This window comes from Vipera berus (assembly GCF_964194415.1).
Source record: "Vipera berus genome assembly, chromosome: 5".
In the NCBI taxonomy this organism is placed as follows: domain Eukaryota; kingdom Metazoa; phylum Chordata; class Lepidosauria; order Squamata; family Viperidae; genus Vipera; species Vipera berus.
In genome coordinates this window covers 79,099,843-79,120,279 of record NC_138207.1, presented here as the reverse complement: position 1 = coordinate 79,120,279, position 20,437 = coordinate 79,099,843, and the positions used below count along the sequence as shown (strand labels likewise).

The window sequence follows — 20,437 nt, the reverse complement described above, 5'->3', positions numbered from 1 at the left end:
TTGCAGCACACCAGACCTAAACCAAGTTGTAATCATTCAAGAATTGTTTCACAGTATTATGATGCTCTTGAACATCTATCCAACATCTCAGGGGTTGCCACAAAGAAGAGGGAATCAAGTTATTCACCAAAGCATCTGAACAAGAAGCAATGGATGGAAACTAATCAAGGAGAGAAGCAACCTAGAACTAAAGAGAAATCTCCTGAGAGTTAGAACAATTATCCAGTGGAACAACTTGCCTCCAGAAGCTGTGGGTGCTCCATCACTGGAAGTTTTTAAGAAGAGACTGGATAGCCATTTGTCTGAAATGTTATAGGGTTTCCTGCCTAAGCAAGGGGTTGGTCTAGAAGACCTCCAAGTTCCCTTCCAACTCTATTCTTCTTCTTCTTATTATTATTATTATTAATAATAATAATAATAATAATAATAATAATAATAATAATAATAATAATAATAATAATAATAATAATAATAATAATAATAATAATAATTTGGGAACACTTCCTGCCTGGCAGAAGTCACCTCTATGCCATCAAATAAGGGGGAAAGCATACAGTATGCATACCCTTCATATAAATTCTCAGTTCACAATTGTCTAACATACCTTCCATGACATATACCAGTGATCCAACATCTCCTTCTTTGATGATGCAACTGTCTTTGCCATATTCCACTGGATACATACAATCCACAATCTCCTGGATCTGAGACAATTCCAGATTCTTCATGAAATCATTGTCGAGGATAGCTTCCTTTATTAAGTCCTTGGACCTAGAGAGAGAAAGTAAAGTTGTACTATACAAGTTGGTTGTACCAATCAGCCTTCTTATAAAGATCATGTAGAAATGGGAGATTAAAACTTCTTTTCATAAACCCCAAATCTGAACCTAGAATAACAAGCTCAGATATCATCCACCTTGCTCTACCTATACCAAAATAGAATCATGCCCTCTACTGCATTGGTTTCCCAAAATGACTATGTAAAAGTCGACCCTATCCTGCCACCCAAGAATATAGGACAGTACAGTGATTAACGACCTCGTTAGCTATCTATACTGTACAATTCAGAAAATATAAAATTTGCAGTAATCTCACAAAGCCACCCAATTTCCATTTATGAAGAAGTAGATTATTAAATCAGTATTAGTCCTTAGTAAGAGCTTGCAGTAATCAGCTCCAACCCGATGTCTTTCACAAATACTGAGTTACAACAGTTATCATTGGAAGACATCGAGAAGCAGGAGAATAAATAGTGATCAAGACCAGGGGTCTGCAATCTTGACAACTTTAAGACTTCAGCTCCTGGAATTGCTGGCTGAGGAATTCTGGGATCTGAAGTCCACAAGTCTTAAAGTTGTCAAGGTTGCAGACCCCTGACCAAGACCATTCAAGAGACATCCTGTTCCTTTTTATATATATGCCACACCATGACTGGGTGAATTGCTCTGATGGACTTGGGATGATGCAACAGCCACAAAGTCTGTGGGTCAAAATTATTCTCAATGTCACATAGACAGAGAGAAGCTTCAAGCTTAATTAAAACACCTTTCTTCTAGTTGTAAATATTAAAACACAAAAGGGCAGAAGCATCAAATAATGGAAGAGAAGACTGTTGGTCATTCTTGGAGTTGTTCTTGTACAGCAGGGGTCCCCAACCCCCGGTCCGTGGACTGGTACTGGGCTGCAGCATGCCAGCAACCAGTTTGCACAAACAAGCAAAGCCCCATCCACAGGATGCCGGCAGTACACGAAACCACGCCCCTCTGGTCCACGAAAAAATCTCTCTCCACGTAACCGGCCCCTGCGGCCCAAAAGGTTGGGGACCTCTGTTGTACAGCATGGACTAATAATATTGTATGTATCGAGGAGGAGGCATCTGCAGTCAGAGACCCAGCAGGTGGAAACAGAATCCAAGAAAGAGATCCATTGAGCAAAATGGCTAATGGAAAAGTCTATAGTTCTCAGGCAGTGGGCTAGATGTCAAGGAGGATAGCTTGACAAGAGTGTTGGAGTCCCACAAGCCCAGAAAAGAGTTAGTTTCCTTCTTTTTTAGGATAAAGTAAGCCAGAAATAAAAACCCAGAAACAAACTGCAGAAGCAAGAGAAGAAAACAGAGAAGGATTGCCGACGGGAGATCCACAGGGGGAGGGCGTTCTCTGTGGGCGCGCCTGCCCTATGGAATCAACTGCCAACAGAACTCCGGACTGCCCCCGACCTTCGTTCATTTCGCCGGGACCTAAAAACCTGGCTCTTTGAGCTATCTGGTCTGGACTGAGGGGTTTAATGTTTTTAAATTGTGATTTTAATTTTTGTGGCTAGACTTAATTTAATTTATTTTAATTTTATATTGGATTGTTTTTAAATTTTGCCTTGTAAACTGCCCTGAGTCCTTTGGGAATAGGGCGGTATATAAACCGAATAAATAAATAAATAAATAAAATGCTCGGTTTGTAATTGTGTAGAATGGTATACGCATAGTTAGTGAAGTGGAATCTACTGTATATATTAAATAGAGAATTCTGCATGAATGTCTGGAAAATTCCTGTCCACTTTTCCCACATTTGACACGCACATATGATGCATGCCAAAAAGGCCTTTAATCATGCAGTTGCATCTATCCTATTGACTTTTTTGGGCTTCACCCCCATCTAGCAGATCCTGTCCTTTACTGGGGGAAACGTAGTATTTTTCCCATCCACTAATAGTCCTTCAGTATTCTATAGCAAAATGAACAAACATGAATATCCAATTTTTGAATAAAATGTTAATCATCTGGACTTTTTTGCTATCAAAAATGTTAGCCTGAATTTAATAATTTAATTTTAAAAAATTAGGACCGCCACATATTTTTATACTTTTTTAAACCATTCAGTGGATTGGGTTTTTCAGTTGTGTACTTCCAATTGTTCTGTAATTTGTGGATAACCTTTTCAAAAGTCTCCACGGTTCAGTACTTTTACAAAGCATACAGGATCAGTTCTGTTGTTCTTCATAATGTCTTACAAGTTTTTAATAAAGCACCATCAACTCTTGAAGGATTATCTCCTTCTCTGAGCCAGTCAGGCACAAATATTAACAGTTCTGCCTTCATTCTCATTTGCATATTGGATTTCCCCCCAGAATGTCTATCAAATCTTATTTTATCCATCTGATAATACCCCATACATAAAGATTACAGACTGTAATTGTTTAAATACTATGTAAGGGATTTTGCCCCTTCATGGATTACTGCCTTGTCGTGGCGAAGGGGCTTGCGTAATTCAATGAAGCTATGAGCTATGCCGTGCAGGGCCACCCAAGACGGACAGGTCATAGCAGAGAGTTCTGACAAAACGTGATCCACTGGAGAAGGAAATGGCAACCCACTCCAGTATCTTTGCCATGAAAACCCTATGGACAGTACCAAAAGGCAAAACGATATGACGCTGGAAGATGAGCCCCTCAGGTCGGAAGGCGTCCAATATGCTACTGGGGAAGAGCAGAGGGCTAGTACTAGTAGCGCCAGAAAGAATGAAGCGACTGGGCCAAAGCCGAAAGGACGCTCAGCTGTGGATATGTCTGGTGGTGAAAGGAAAGTCCGATGCTGTAAAGATTTTTTCTCCATAGGAACTTGGAATGTAAGATCCATGAATCAAGGCAAGCTGGACGTGGTCAAACAAGAGATGACAAGACTGAACATCGACATCTTAGGTATCAGCGAACTAAAATGGACAGGAATGGGTGAATTTAATTCAGATGACCATCAGGTATACTACTGCGGGCAAGAATCCCTCAGAAGAAATGGAGTAGCCTTCATAGTCAATAAAAGAGTAGGAAAAGCAATACTGGGATACAATCCTCAAAATGACAGAATGATCTCAGTTCGAATCCAAGGCAAACCATTCAATATCACAGTAGTCCAAGTCTATGCCCCAACCACCGGTGCTGAAGAGGATGAAATTGACCGGTTCTATGAAGCCCTACAGCACCTTATAGAACTAACACCAAAAAATGATGTCCTTATCATCATGGGGGATTGGAATGCTAAAGTAGGAAGCCAAAAGATAACCGGAATAACAGGCAAGTTTGGCCTTGGAGTACAAAATGAAGCAGGGCACAGGCTGATAGAATTTTGTCAAGAGAATACGATGGTCATAGCAAACACTCTTTTCCAACAACCCAAGAGACGGCTCTACACATGGACATCACCAGACGGTCAACACAGAAATCAGATTGACTATATGCTCTGCAGCCAAAGATGGAGAAGCTCTATACAGTCAGTAAAAACAAGACCAGGAGCTGACTGTGGCTCAGACCATGAGCTTCTTGTTGCAAAGTTTAGGCTTAAACTGAAGAAAGTAGGGAAAAGCACCAGGCCAGTCAGGTATGAATTAAATCATATCCCCGTTGAATATACAGTAGAGGTGACAAATAGATTTAAGGAACTAGATCTGATAGACAGGGTGCCTGAAGAACTATGGACAGAGGTTCGCAACATTGTACAAGAGGTAGCAACCAAAACCATCCCAAAGAAAAAGAAATGCAAGAAAGCAAAATGGCTGTCTGAGGAAGCTTTGCAAATAGCTGAGGAAAGGAGGGAAGCAAAAGGCAAGGGAGAAAAAGAAAGATACGCCCAATTGAATGCAGAATTCCAGAGAATAGCTAGAAGAGATAAGAATGCCTTCCTAAATGAACAGTGCAAAGAAATAGAAGAAAACAATAGAATAGGGAGGACCAGAGATCTTTTCAAGAAAATTGGAGAGATGAAGGGAACGTTCAATGCAAAAATGGGCATGATAAAGGACCAAAATGGCAGGGACCTAACAGAGGCAGAAGAGATTAAGAAGAGATGGCAAAATTACACAGAAGAACTATACAAGAATGAGCTTAACGTCCCTGATAATCACAATGAGGTGGTCACTGACCTCGAGCCAGACATCCTAGAATGTGAAGTGAAGTGGGCCTTAGAAAAGCTGAGCAACAACAAAGCTAGTGGAGGTGACAGTATTCCAGCTGAGCTATTCAAAATCTTAAAAGACGATGCAGTAAAAGTGCTACACTCAATTTGCCAGCAAATTTGGAAAACCCAACAGTGGCCACAGGATTGGAAAAGGTCAGTTTACATTCCAATTCCAAAGAAAGGCAGTGCCAAAGAATGTTCAAACTATCGCACCATTGCACTCATTTCTCATGCTAGTAAAGTTATGCTTAAAATCCTACAAGCTAGACTCCAGCAGTATGTGGATCGAGAACTACCAGAAGTACAGGCAGGATTTCGAAGAGGCAGAGGAACTAGAGATCAAATAGCCAACATACGCTGGATCATGGAGAAAGCTAGAGAGTTCCAGAAAAACATCTACTTCTGCTTCATTGACTATGCTAAAGCCTTTGATTGTGTGGATCACAACAAACTGTGGCAAGTTCTTAAAGAGATGGGAGTACCAGAACATCTTATTTGTCTCTTGAGAAACCTATATGCGGGCCAAGAAGCAACAGTGAGAACTGGACACGGAACCACTGATTGGTTCAAAATTGGGAAAGGAGTCCGGCAAGGCTGTATACTGTCACCTTGCCTATTTAACTTATATGCAGAGCACATCATGAGAAAGGCAGGGCTAGATGAATCAAAAGTTGGAATTAAGATTGCTGGAAGAAATATCAACAACCTAAGATATGCAGATGATACCACTCTAATGGCAGAAAGTGAAGAGGAACTGAAGAGTCTCTTGTTGCGAGTGAAGAAGGAGAGTGCAAAAGTTGGGTTGAAACTAAACATTAAGAAAACCAAGATCATGGCATCCGGCCCTCTCAATTCCTGGCAAATAGATGGGGAAGAAATGGAGGTAGTGACAGATTTTATTTTCCTGGGCTCCAAGATCACTGCAGATGGGGACTGTAGTCAAGAAATTAAAAGACGCTTGCTCCTTGGGAGGAAAGCCATGGCAAATCTAGACAGCACACTAAAAAGCAGAGACATCACCCTGTCAACAAAAGTGCGTATAGTCAAGGCTATGGTCTTCCCAGTTGCAATGTATGGCAGTGAAAGTTGGACCATAAGAAAGGCTGAGTGCAAAAGAATTGAGGCCTTTGAACTCTGGTGCTGGAGAAGACTCCTGCGAGTCCCTTGGACTGCAAGGCGATCAAACCGGTCAGTCCTAGAGGAGATCAACCCTGACTGCTCTTTAGAAGGCCAGATCCTGAAGCTAAAACTCAAATACTTTGGCCACCTAATGAGGAGGAAGGACTCACTGGAGAAGAGCCTAATGCTGGGAAAGATTGAGGGCAATAGAAGAAGGGGACGACAGAGAATGAGGTGGCTGGATGGAGTCACTGAAGCAGTAGGCGTGAGCTTAAATGGACTCCAGAAGATGGCAGAGGACAGGAAAGCCTGGAGGAACATTGTCCATAGGGTCGCGATGGGTCGGACACGACTTCGCAACTAACAACAACAACAACAACAAAGGGATTTTAAGCAAACAAGCATCTGACGTGAAGTAAATTAATGTTCAAATGATAATATTAGAAAAATAAATATGAAAGGATACGCTGGTCTGTTTGCAAAATGTTTACTATGGGATTCTTTTTTTATATAAAAAAAGTAAACAACCATCTTATTTCCACAGCAAATTGTCTGTGATATCAACGTATCTTTGACCTATAAAATTAATGCATGTCTTCCATAAAACAATGAAAAAGAGAACAAAATCCCCAAACTAAACAAGCAAAACTTACAGCAATCCATTGTTTTATTGCTTTAGAAATGTCATATTGAAAAAACTATCCACTCTAACTTCCTGTCCAACCAGAAATTAAAACTAATTTAATCTATTGTTCATTATGTTGTTGTTGTAATAAATAATAATGTTATAGATCGTATAAAGTTCTGATTACCCTCTTCTTTCTCCAGCAGCTAATAATTCTTCTCAAGAGAACTTCATCAGTATATTGGAGAATTCTGGGAATTAAAGTCCACATTTTTTAAAGTTGTCGAAGTTGAGAAACACTAATCTAACAAAACAGCCAGGCTTATGTATGGAAATCACTTGATTCCTCATGGTGACAAGTGGAAGTCATCTTTGATTTCCCCAAAACCACCCATTGGGAAAATCTACAAAGCTTACTGCCTGTTGCAGTTGAAACTCAAGTAGCTTCTATATAAATCCAACTAAAGAAAAACATCATTTACCAATTATACTAGCTCAGGGATCTTCAAACTTGGCCCTTTTATGACTTGTGGACTTCAACTTCCAGAATTCCTCAGTCAGTGTGCCTGGCTGAGGATTTCTGGGAGTTGAAGTCCACAAGTCATAAAAGGGCCAAGTTTGAAGACCCCTGTACTAGCTGATTCTCCATTTAACACGTTACTTTATGAGAAATCCTCTTTTCTTACTATTCTTTTTCTTTCTCCTTTCTCTCTCAAAACATGTGGAGAGACACTAAAACTCAGTGTATTTTTCCATGTGTGCTTTAGTAAAACTCGGACTCAAGGATAACATTCATATGAACATGAAATCTTATTATCTTTATTATGTCACTCTGTAGGTATTCAGACAACACTTGTTTTGGGGTGGAATTTTCTTTTCTTTTTATGAGTCTGTAATCCCTTTATTCGAGGTGGGGTCAGGGCAATTGAATGGAGCTGAACGCTTACTGACCCGATGCCCTTCCTAACGCCTATACGGAGTTCACAGCAGATATTTTCTATTTGCCCCTGCCTAGGACTGAACTCTCAACCTTCCAGGTGGGAGGCGGGCATCTTCACCTGTAGGACACCGTGCCGCTCTCACTTGTTTTAGGGTGGAATAACACACAATAAAGTAGCTAATGTGCGTTATCTTTGCTTCTGGATGGAGGGATTCCAGTCCTTGTGACTGCGCAGTATATCTACCATTTCCTCATTTGTACATTTTCTCTGGGGAAAAATGGAAAGCTTACAAATGATGGATAAAGAATGGAAGATGTAATTGCCTTTTGCATTCCTTAACAGGGGTGGGTGATTCTGTTCAGCTTAGCAAGCACTGAAGCTTTCCTTTATGTCATTTGTCTGATAGTTTTCCAGAATTAACACAAAAACTTAGACTAAATATATGGATTCTTATGGATTTTTATGATTGCTACAGAGGAATGCATATGTAGCACTATTATTTTATATGTGTTGTGAGATTTGATGGTATGTTTATTGGGACTCTATACAAAAATTATGAAGATTCTAAAAAAAATCCATGGATCAATTTATTTATTTTTGCATATAACAATACAACAATATAACAAGAGTTTGAGTTTATAGACTCACAAAGCTTTGATTTGATGATGGGTTGTTGCACAAAACTGTGTGTAAAATGTATGGAAATCCATTTTATATAATTAAAGTACCATGCTATTTTCTGACTGCCTCACCAACTTTAACCATATTTTATAAAGTTTAATAATTTAAATAGCTTTTCAGTCTAAGCACTAATATTGAAGTTCTTTCCTAAATTTGTAGTAATACTAAATCATATTTAAGCCTAAATTTATCTTGACTTCACAGGGTTCTTCTTATGCTCCCTATTACTAGAAGGATTATAAACAAATATTGGCTCTTTTTCCATACATAAATTTATTTTTTATTTTTATTATTTTTTTATTTATTTTTCCATAAATAAAAAAGAGAAACTATTTTGTTGGGGATTTAAAACAACACAAAATAAATGTTGCAAACAAGTTCTAGGGCGATGTTGCTACATACTCAAATGACACAAAGCGCTCTTCAAAATGAATATTTTCAGGAGATATTGAACAGAATAGCTTTGCTGAACCATCTGATAGGTTTAAAATGGAAATAACCCCAATTCACTTCCTAATCTTTGTCACTTATACAGAACAAAGCCTATCAAATCACAAAGCATATCAAATATTACACAAGTAGTTATTTATATGTGTGAATTAGTGTCTACAGCTACAGTAAAAACTACATTTTTAGAGATTTCTGCATAACATTTTTCATTTCAGACATGGAAACATATTATTTTCACCCTGCCAAAGTTTGTAGCTAATATAAGTGCTTTATAGAATGTCTAGAATTATATCATTTTGGAGTATAAACAGCCCCATAGTGCTCTAAATGAATCCCTTCATTGATTCTAAATCCTGGGTTTCCTTCAAAACTCATAGCATCAAGGGCCATTTGAAAGCAATGCCTTGCAATATCTATATTAAATTTACAATGTTAGCATAGCGAACGGCAAATCCTTTCCTGCCCACATTCACTCAGCCATTCACCCAAGCCTGAATTACATGTAGGCAGAGCGCCTCAGAGGCCTGGTTCCCGTATCCTGGACGCCTGAATAAACAGGAAGGAGATTCTGTAATGCCTTCAAATGCTCCAAAGATAAGCATGTACACCAGGGATGAGCCACAACTAACTTTTGAATACGAAGAATTTTTGGCATTTTTGAAATCCTGGCATCCAAAAGGAGATGGGTGTGTGGAAAGGTTTTGCTGGAGCATGTTTTCCTTCACCACAGTTTTTCATGCTTAAAAAAAACCCCTTCATTTTGAGGTAAAGGAGAAGGAGCTCACTCGGGAATGGGCCAAGAAAAAGAATTACAGGTAGTCCTTGACTTATAACCGTTTGTTTAGTGACCAGGTGAAGCTACAACAGCAGGAAAAAAAGTGACTTATGATCATTTTTTTTCCATTTAAAACCGTTGCAGCATCTGCATGGTAACATGATCAAAATTCAGATGCTTGGCAATGGGCTCATATTTATGACGGTCACAGTGTCCTGGGGTAACGTGATCGACCTTGTAACAAGCAAAGTCAATGGGGAAGCCAGATTCACAACTGCAGTGATTCACTTAACAACTGTGACAAGAAGGGTCTTAAAATGGGACAAATCTCACTTAACAACAGAAATTTTGAACTCAATTATAGTCATGAGTTAAGGACTACCTGTGATGGAAGGAGGAGAGAGGGAGATTATTGGAAAATGTAGACAAATTAGAGATTGAAAACAGACACATGGTTTGGGTGTATTAGTTTCCCCAAGAAATAGAGAGATAAACAGAGCTCATATGAGAATGAGCCCTAATAAGAGCAAAGCTAGCTTATCTGGTACTGGACATGAGGAAAGATGTTGAATGCGAGCCAAAAAAAACAACAACCCTTCAAACGTCTGCTGACCAAGAAGGAGATAGACATTCTGCAGCCACAGGGCTCAGTATCTCTGGACTGGACATAAGAGAAGATGCCAAACAGTGGCCAGATTCTCTAGGACAGTGGTCTTCAAACTTGGCCCTTTTATGACTTGTGGACTTCAACTCCCAGAATTCCTCACCCAGCGGGCCTAGCTGAGGAATTCTGGGAGTTGAAGTCCACAAGTCATAAAAGGGCCAAGTTTGAAGACCCCTGCTCTAGGAAGTCAGCAGGGGCTAAAAGGAAATGTCTCTCTGGTTTGAAGGCTATAGTTGTAGGGTGTCAAGTTTCCGATGTATGGGCTTTTCAAGTGACTCTGAGGCATTGTTTACCTTAAAAGTCCTTTATTTAGCCTAAAACATCGGCAAATGCTTGCTCAAAGGAAGCTGGAATCTGAAATTTCCGCCCCCTTGCACAATATATTAAACACCATTCTCCACCTTTCTAATTTTGTCATTAATCATATTCTCCAATTAATTTAAAGAATAAATTTCCCTTCCGTTAGACAACCCACCAAGTTCTTAAGGTATTTGTTGTTGTTAGCTGCGAAGTCGTGTCCGACCCAACGCGACCCTATGGACAACATTCCTCCAGGCCTTCCTGTCCTCTACCATCTTCTGGAGTCCATTTAAGCTCACGCCTACTGCTTCAGTGACTCCATCCAGCCACCTCATTCTCTGTCGTCCCCTTCTTCTATTGCCCTCGATCTTTCCCAGCATTAGGCTCTTCTCCAGTGAGTCCTTCCTTCTCATTAGGTGGCCAAAGTATTTGAGTTTTAGCTTCAGGATCTGGCCTTCTAAAGAGCAGTCAGGGTTGATCTCCTCTAGGACTGACCGGTTTGATCGCCTTGCAGTCCAAGGGACTCGCAGGAGTCTTCTCCAGCACCATAGTTCAAAGGCCTCAATTCTTTGGCGCTCAGCCTTTCTTATGGTCCAACTTTCACTGCCATACATTCTTAAGGTATAGGTAAAGGTAAAGGTTCCCCCGCACATGCATGCTAGTCATTTCCAACTCTAGGGGCCGGTGCTCATCTCCGTTTCAAAGCCGAAGAGCCAGCATTTGTCTGAGGATGTCTCCGTGGTCATGTGGCTGGCATGACTAGATGCCAAAGGCGCACAGAATGCTGTTACCTTCCCACTGTAGTGGTCCCTATTTTTCTACTTGCATTTTTACGTGCTTTCAAACTGCTAGGTTGGCAGAAGCTGGGATGAGTAACAGGCACTCACTCTGTTATGCGGTAGTCAGGATTCGACCCGCCAAACTGCCGACCATCTGATTGACAAGCTCAGCATCCTAACCCACTCAGCCACCGCGTCCCTGTACCAAGTTCTTATCTTCTTTAATTTCGTATGGTCTTTAGGTACAATCTTCCTCCTCCCTCCTCCCAGCCTTAACCCTATCTCTTAAAGCAATACACAAGTTTAACATATGAAATAGCTGCTTCTTCATCTCTTGCCAAGCAAGAACATTCGATGTTAGCAGCGTTGACATAGGACACATGGATTAGTCAGGGCCAGTTTAGGGAACAATGTCGTCTTGGAAGCAAAAGGTCAGGATTCGTGTTCAGATTCCTGTATCAAAATATGCATGTCTGTTTTATGGATTCTGATACTTGAAAGGGATAAACTGTTTCCAGACATGTACCTCTCTATTTTGTATCGGAAACATCATTGTCTTTAATGCTTTCTCAACTTGTGTAAGTTTTGTACCATTTTTAAGCTGTCGGAGTACAGCAGGAAGCGCTATGGAATCCATATCAAGAAGCCCCACCTGGTTAGGGGAACAGCAAATCAGGAGGCTGAAACTCTTCCCAATATTTTACCCCATCCCCAGCCATTCATTATAACCAGTTTCATGGTTGACATCAATAGTCAAATTTCATTTTCTGAAAAACCTGATCCTGTTCTCTAGCTGTACATCTCTGACTGTGTACAGTATGCATGGATTGCATTCGCTGGGAAGTCAGCATAGACTCTCTTCACTCATGTCTGTTTGAATAAGAGTAAAATGTTACTCCAGGAACCTGGTTCAAAAAGATGAGAACGGAGTTGAATTTGTGTTCAAACAGAAGTGAGCCTTTCTGTGTGAATGTTTGGAGAGGATTAAAGTGGTTAAAAGACAAAGTAAATCTCTCCAAAGCTTAACGTGTCTGTTTCACCTACAGTTACCAGACATCTGAGGACACAGGCAAGTGGAAAGAAAGACAAATTTGGGAGGTGTGAGTGTGTGTGTGTGGGGGGGGGAAACATACCCCCTTACCTTTCTTGGCATCCCTGCCAAAAAAAGAGAGAAAAAGAAATGACAAAAAGAGGTTTACATGTATATGAAATTACTTCTTCCAGAATAAAAAAGACTGGTTTTTCAATGATAGTATTTTTCCAACAAATCTTTACTTTCAGGAACATACGCTAGCATTGTGAGAATGGACAATGACACACTTTCCAAACTCCACAGTGCAAATCTATAGTGATCATAGATTTTTGAAAAAGCAGGGGAGAAATTGATTTTATGGTTATGCCTGCTGGGCAGAGAACATTACAGCTAAAGGAGGACACGGCCTCCTTTTACTTTACATCTGGTCATCCCAAGTCACCTCTTAAAATGAAGGAAAAAAATCATCCTAAATTCTTTGGGGTGTTATTAAAGCAATACAATGGTCTTATATGCCTCTTCAAGGTTTAAGACTGCCCCTTACAATTTCTCAAAATCCACTGAATAGAGAAAAGTTTGGAAAAATACAATCTCCACCTTGTCTGAGTTCCACAATCAATACTTCCATCTCAGCATGTGTGGCCTGTTTTGTATTTTTGAACTCCAGCCTTAGACAAATATATAAACCAATAAAGGAGAATATTTGTAGCAGATAGATAGATAGATAGATAGATAGATAGATAGATAGATAGATAGATAGATAGATAGATAGATAGATAGATAGATAGATGATAGATTTAAAATATTAAATATTAAATATTTAATAAGTAAATAAAATATGACAGTTGAGTTTAAAAAAATAGAGTTAACAGCTGTAGCTCAAGCATCTGTTAATACAATTACAGTTCGAATTGTTAAAATTGAAATTATGAATTCTCACTCAAAAGACATGGGAACAGCTTTTGGAAACTGCACTAACAACTTTACAGACAATAAACTAAATGTAACAGAAATTGCATGTTTGGGAAAACAGTTGCATAGAAGCAATGTAAAAGTAGATGAGGCTAGTGAAGATTATGGAAGAGGGAATGTCTGTTATACTCTTACAGAGACATTCCTGAAAAAGGAATTTGCCCTGCCAGTGGTCTTTCAGTTGGAGAAGAAATTTTGGCTGAATCCAGTTAGCTCCACTCCATTCTCTAGAAATATTTTTCCCCAGGTCTAGCATGAATCAAATTCAATACTGAAAGATTCTCCTTCTGTTTCAGTGTTAGAGGTTGTGAAAAAAAATCATGGTGTTATATACTGGGTTCTGTGCTTGACTGAAGAGACGAGGCGAGTGAGTTCAGCAAGAATCATTCTTTATTTGCTTACAGGAACTGAACTGAGAAACAGGGCTGCAAATGCAGCTATTTATACCCTGGCCTCTAGGTGGCGGCCAATAGGTTTAAAGCAACCTATTGCCGCCCTAGAAGCAGCCAATGGCAGCACTGGAGATGCGCTGTCTGAGGAGTTGGGAGCCGTTAGCCAGCTTCCCTGCTTAAGCAACCTTCCAGCAATTAACCCCACGTGATACTCTTTAGTAATACAAAACCCAATACATTACACCCCTCCCCCCTAGAATGTACACACATTATAGCAACCAAGGAATGATTACAGCAATTACAAAGTTTACAGAGATACAAAAGTAGTATGCAAAAGTACACATTGTTCCATATTTTCCTAATACAGAGGCTCTCCTGGCTAGCAGCATTTCAGTTACACACACACAACATTATAGCTCAGTTATTTTGAAGCAAAATCTTGTAAGTACGCAGGTGGTTTGCAAACCCTCGTGGAATGCCTGGGAGAGCCAGGCATCCCCTGGTCTACCAGCTTGCCTGCCGGGCTGGGTAGTCCAGGGTCCATGAGATCGAGCGAGTCTGGCTGACTCAGAATTCTCTGGCTGGCCATTCCAGGTCAGCCCACCCAGAGTCTAATCTTTCCGCAGAGTTAGCACAGTGGCTGTAGTGTTCTGGTTGACTTTCTCCATCAGGGGCCCCATGTTGCACTCCCGGGCTTTGCCCCTCTACGACCACCTCCCCATTGCTCTGACTGCTTGGGACCTCGGAGCATGTGGATTGTTCAGCCTGGCTGCCGGTTTGACGTCCGTGGACGGGACCTGGGATGAAGTCCTCGTTTTGTGGCCGTTCTGGAAAACGCTTCCTAAGCTGATTGATGTGGCAATGAACGACTCGCCCACCCTCTTAGGCCCACTTCCTATGAGAGAGGGCCCGAAGTTTTGATGATTTTCCCTGGCACTCACAAGTTCCCATGCCCATAGTTCCAGGCCCACACCCCTTCACCCACTTGCAACCCCCTCGGGGGTCTTGGGCGAGAGGCCTCTGCTGCCACCCTGTCTGGGTGCAATCTGTCCAGTTTTGTGATTAGTCACCTCCCCCAGCACAGCTGTGCTGGGCTTTTGCCCATTGACGTGCATGGAGTTGAGTGCTGGTAGAGCAAAACGTCGGCCAGTCTCTGGTGCCAGTCCCCAGTCACTATGCACTTCATTGATTCATTTGTGGTGCACACCATTCGTTCGGCTTGCCCATTACTGGACAGATGAAACAGAGCCGATGTCGTGTGCCTAATGAAGTTTTCCCTCAGGAAGGTCTGAAATTCTGCCCTCAGGAAGGTCTGAAATTCTGCCGCAGTGAATTGGGCCCCGTTATCGGTCACTACGATGTCCAGTAGCCCGTGCATTGCAAAGAGTTTCCTAAGCACCTGGATGGTCCCAGTAGGAGTCATATTTGTGATCGGTATAACTTCCAGCCATTTAGAGTGGCTGTCGACCACTATAAGAAATAACTGTCCCTGAAAGGGCCCAGCGAAGTCTATATGACCAAGGGGTGTGTGTTTCCTCCCATCTATGGACAGGAGCATGTGGCATTTCAGGCCTAGACTGCTGACACATGTAACACCCATGTACTTGAGCTTCAATGGCTTTAACTAATCCAGGCCACCATAAGTAGCTTCGTGCCAATGCTTTCATGCAAACAATACCCAGATGACCTTCATGAAGCGATTGCAATACCCTGTCCCTTAATGAGGTGGGAACAATGACCCTGCTCCCCCATAGAATACAACCCTTATGAGCTGAGAGCTTGTGTCTACGTGTGAAGTAGCTCTGGAACTCAGGTCCAGGGCTTTTTTCTAGCCACCCCATGTGGACCCAAGATAGCACTCTGCTTAGAGTCTTGTCTGCTGCCGTTTCTGCGGCTATGTCCCCCGCATGGAGGGTAAACTCCGGCAAGTCCTAAATGGACAAAATGTGGTCCACTGGGGCTGGATCTGGCTCGATTTGAAGCAGTGGAAGCCTGCTTAGGCCATCTGCATGGCCCATATCCTTGCCAGGTTTGTGAATTAGCTTAAAGCTGTAAGCCAATAAAAAAAATGAACCATCTTAACATTCTAGGGGATAAGATGTGGTGTGTCTCTCTGTCGGTCTGTAGTGAATAACCCCAATAGAGGTTTATGATCTGTGAAGACCGTGAAGTCCCAGCTACTATGACCAGTGCCTCCTTATCGATTTGTGCATAATTACGCTCTGCAGAGGACAGTGTCCTAGAATAGAAAGCAATCAGGACTTGAGTCCCATTGCTCTCCAAGTGACTTAGGACAGCCCCCACCCTGACGCATCACATGCAAGGCACACCGGCATTGATTTCTTAAAACGAGGGATCGTAGAACTATTTATTTATTTATTTATTTATTTATTATATTTTTATACCGCCCTTCTCCCGAAGGACTCAGGGCGGTGTACAGGGCAATAAATATAAAAAGCGGAATACAAAAGTTAAAAAAACGATTAAATATTTAGCCCAGTTTAAAAACAGTATTAAAACATATTAAAACCCCTACCCTAACCCATCAGACCAGGTCAGACTGCTCGAATAGACTGACGGACAGTAGAGCCTTCAAGGCTTGAAAACTGCTTTCGTGAACATTAGTCCACTTCAACGCAGTATTTTTATCCAAGAGCCGGTGTAACAGCTCTGCCACTGCAGCCTTGTTAGGAAGGAACGCATGGTAAAAATTTAGGAGGCCTAGGAATGCCTGAATGCTCCCTTCGTTTTGGGGCTTGGTGCCATCTGGATGGCTTTCACCTTTGACTCAGCAGGGTGGATGCCGTCAGCATTGACACAGAAACCCAAGAACTCAGTGGAAGGGACTCCAATACTACACTTATTCTTCTTAAGCTTAAGGTCTGCTTCGCAAAGCCTTTGAAGGACGGCTCTGAGCCTCCTTGCCAGCACTTCAGTGGACTCACCGGTGATGAGCACGTCATTGAAATAGGGGCAAACCCCCAGGATGCCCTTGAGCGTTCACTCCATAATGCTTTGAAAACTGCCAGGGGCTATGCTGACCACAAACTGCAGGCTTTTTACTTTAAACGCCCTCCTGTGGGTTACAATTGTGTGTGCCGTGGATGTGGCCTTGTCCACAGGAAGCTGTTGGTAGGCCTGAGCCAAGTCTAATTTTGCAAAAATTGTACCACCTTGCAAGGATGCCAGAATGTGGCTCACTACTGGTACCGGGTACGCATGCTGTTTGAGTGCATGATTAATTGTGCATTTGTAATCAGCACAGATTCTGACCTCCCCGTTGGCTTTTAGTAGCATGACAATTGGGGTCTCCCATTCACCGCCATCTACAGGCTGAAGTACCCCCTGTTCTACGAGTTTATCTAGCGCAACGTCTGTCTTGTGTTTAAGAGCAAATGGCACTCTATGAGGTTTAATCCTGACCAGCACTACAGTAGGATCTAGTTTAAATGTTATTGGCGGGCCCGTGTATGTCCCCAGACCTGAGTCAAACACATCTGTGAATTCCTCGCATACTGTCGCTAGACTCGCGACTTGCGTCCAGTTGATTCCGGTTACTTGGATACCTAGTGCATCAAACCAATCGAGCCCGATCAGGCTCGTTCACTAACCCCCTACTACGACAATGTCCAGGTACCCAGAAAACCCCTTAAATTTGACGACCAGTGTGGCCTCACCCTTGACTGCGACTCTGGCATTCTGGAAGTTGGTCAGTATAATGTCAGGTGGCCTAAGCTTGGCCCATCTCTTGCTACTATTGCAGATGAAATTAAATGTCTCAAGTGATATAATGGATACGGCTGAGCCCGTGTCCTGCTCCATCTTGCAAGGGACCCCTTGCAGCTCCACCTGAAGTCTAAACTTCAGCTTAATAGGGCAGCGAGCTCCCATGCAGCAAATGTTTCTGCAGCTGAGCAAAGCCCTATGCTATACTGCTCTGGGGCCCCGGTACCTCTCCTAATCGGAATGTCCGACTGGTGATTCAATTGCCGGTCCCTCTGGTGACCTCTGCAGACAGACGCAATGTGGCCGGTCTTTCCGCAGGCCCGGCACATGGCTGTCTGGAACCTACAGTCCATGCGTTGGTGGCGGCCACCACACCCTGGGCACCTAAGGAAGGGATCTGCCTTGTAAGTCACCCCTTGTTGCTTGTCGCTGTGATGCTGTTGGTCGTTGTGTCTTTGTAGCTTGTCAACTTCCGTGTTATCTTTCGGGTCTTCCACGTGGACGGCGTCCTCGTGGTGGACGGCTTCCTCATGCTGTGCTGTTTTGGCAGGCCGCATGGCTCGTAAGGCCCCGCCAGCGGCTTCGTCCGCCATGATCTCTTTCAACGTGTCTGGGAACGACAGGGTCTCTTTGGCAAAGAGTTTTTGCTGTAACTCTCGATTCCAGAGGCCACAGATGAGCCAATCCCGGAGCCTCTCCTCTACATCAGAGAACTGGCACAGGTGTGCAGCCTGCCTCAACACCGCAATGAATTCAGATGCTGTTTCACCTTGTTGCTGAACCCTCTGTTCGAATACATGGCGCCAAGTGATTACCAACAGCTTGGGCTGGAAATAGTCGCCAAGCCATTTCTTCAAGTCCACGAATGTTACGGACTCCAATGGCATCAGCGCGAACAAGTTCTCAGCGATGTCGAACGTGGCTGGGCTGCAAACACACAGAAGCATAGCGGTCTTCAGGCCATCCTCGGTGACTTGATTGGCACGGAGATAGTTCTCAATCCTGGATAGATACGAAGACCATCTTTCTGAGTGAGCTATATCAAATTCTTCCAGCTTTCCGACCTTTGCCATTTCTGTTGGTCTTCACGGCTGGGGCTCGATGTCCTCATGTCCTGCTCCTCCGTATGCCCAGGGACTGGTCCTCTGGGCGTGTGGTCACTAGCGTGGCTGTGCTAGGCCGACCGTAGGGGGGGAATTGCTTTTCCCGCCAGATGCGTACTGGCCTCTCCCCTAGTGACTCTCAGCTCTGTTGGAGAAGCAGGATCCCACTTTGTCGCCAGTGTTATATACTGGGTTCTGTGCTTGATTGAAGAGATGAGGCGAGTGAGTTCAGCAAGAATCATTCTTTATTTGCTTACAGGAACTGCACTGAGAAACAGGGCTGCGAATGCAGCTATTTATACCCTGGCCTCTAGGTGGCGGCCAATAGATTTAAAGCAACCTATCGCCTCCCTAGAAGCAGCCAATGGCAGCGCTGGAGACGGGTTGTCTGAGGAGTTGGAAGCTGTTAGCCAGATTCTCTACTTAAACAACCTTCCAGCAATTAACCCCACGTGATGCTCTTTAGTAATACAAAACCCGGTACATTACACATGGTGTTCAACTTTTTTTCTTTCAATAATTAAGGAGTTTGTAGAGAAGCTTGGAAAGAACAGAGGTTTACTCACAGACATCTAACTGGGAGAAAGGGATATTACTTTTCCATTTTTGTGTAATTTTTTTTTCTCAGATTTCTTTTTTTTTATTTTGAATATTTCAGTTAGCTTCTCTCTTTGAAGATTCTGCATTATATTAACCTCTGTTTTGGTAGACAGAATTAAAGTTATCAGTCCGTATGTCTTTTTTATGTCTTGCTTTAAACTTTTCTAATATATTTGTGTGCTTATGTAGGTGAAGTAGGTATTTGTCGCATGGGTGAGAATTGTGTTGATGCAACATTGCAACTTACAATGAAGAAGTGATATCCTCCACTACTTAAGGCTTGGGGATTAAGTCTTTCAAAGGCATAATATGTGAACAACTGAGTAGCTTTAGGAGCAATTTAAAAAATTGTGTCATTTACTTATGTAGGTTTTTTAGTGTACTTTGATGTTTCATCAATATTTTACATTTAGAGAAAGAAAAAGCGAGAGGAGATACTTAAATGAAGTTAATGGTCTCAAGGCTGCCATTCAAATTGACAAAAGTCATCTACTGTGGATAAGAGTGATAGAATGTGGAAAGACAGAACAAAAAATATCTATCTTAATGTTTGTACAAGAAAAAGAAGTAGAAAAGGCTCCAATACTTCATAAAGTGATTTGTTTTGTTTTGTTGAACAGCATATTGGATGGAAAAGGCATTTATCTTACTCTGATGATTAAGACTTTTGAAAAAAAATTAATTTGGACAATATTAATGCCCTAATTTAAATACTTTTGATGTTTTCCCTGGTTGTTTAAGCCACATTGTCCTTGTTATTTGTAAATCATGCCTCAAGCTTTAATCTTCAGTTTGGTTATCACAAAGTTTTAATATGCATGAGGTCAACATGCACTGATGTGTGGTATTTTTTACATGTACAGTAGTTTAGAGAGAGAATATCTTTCTTTCTTCCATACATCAACATTCTATTAAAAATATTTTTTATATCTTGCTCCGGAATGTATGGTTTCAATATCTGATCATGTCCCAATTGAGATTTCCTTGCAAACAGGGAATTCTTCTAAAATGCAAATATCTGTCATTTGGGTATTTCCAGATTAAATGACAACAACTCTAAGAATGAAATGACTATAGAGCTTCAAAAAATATTTTTGTATAAATGGGGATTCGAACAGGGAAAGCATACGGGGAAAGGCAAGTCATTTTTTCTGCTGCACAGAGGATAAAAGAAAGAAAATTAGAACAAGCAATCTTGAACAGGAAGAGTAAGCTTTTATTATCTCAATATTCTATTCATCCCTCTTCAGATCTTTAGAAGGTCTTTGAAAGTGCTAAATATAAATTAAATAAACTGCTCTTTACTAAGACAGGCTATGCATAAAAGTACTATAATCC

General features: G+C 41.8%; 1 protein-coding gene across 2 annotated transcripts in view; it reads right to left on the bottom strand.

The window, feature by feature from the left end:
- Positions 1-20,437, bottom strand: part of PRKG1 (protein kinase cGMP-dependent 1) — a gene marked incomplete at both ends in the record, with an annotated part of 886,380 nt that overhangs the window by 673,053 nt on the left and 192,890 nt on the right. For both annotated transcript variants that reach the window (XM_081328338.1, XM_081328337.1), the window contains one exon: positions 605-771. In XM_081328338.1, coding sequence (XP_081184464.1) covers positions 605-771 — 167 coding nt within the window. The remainder of the gene's footprint in view (positions 1-604; positions 772-20,437) is intronic.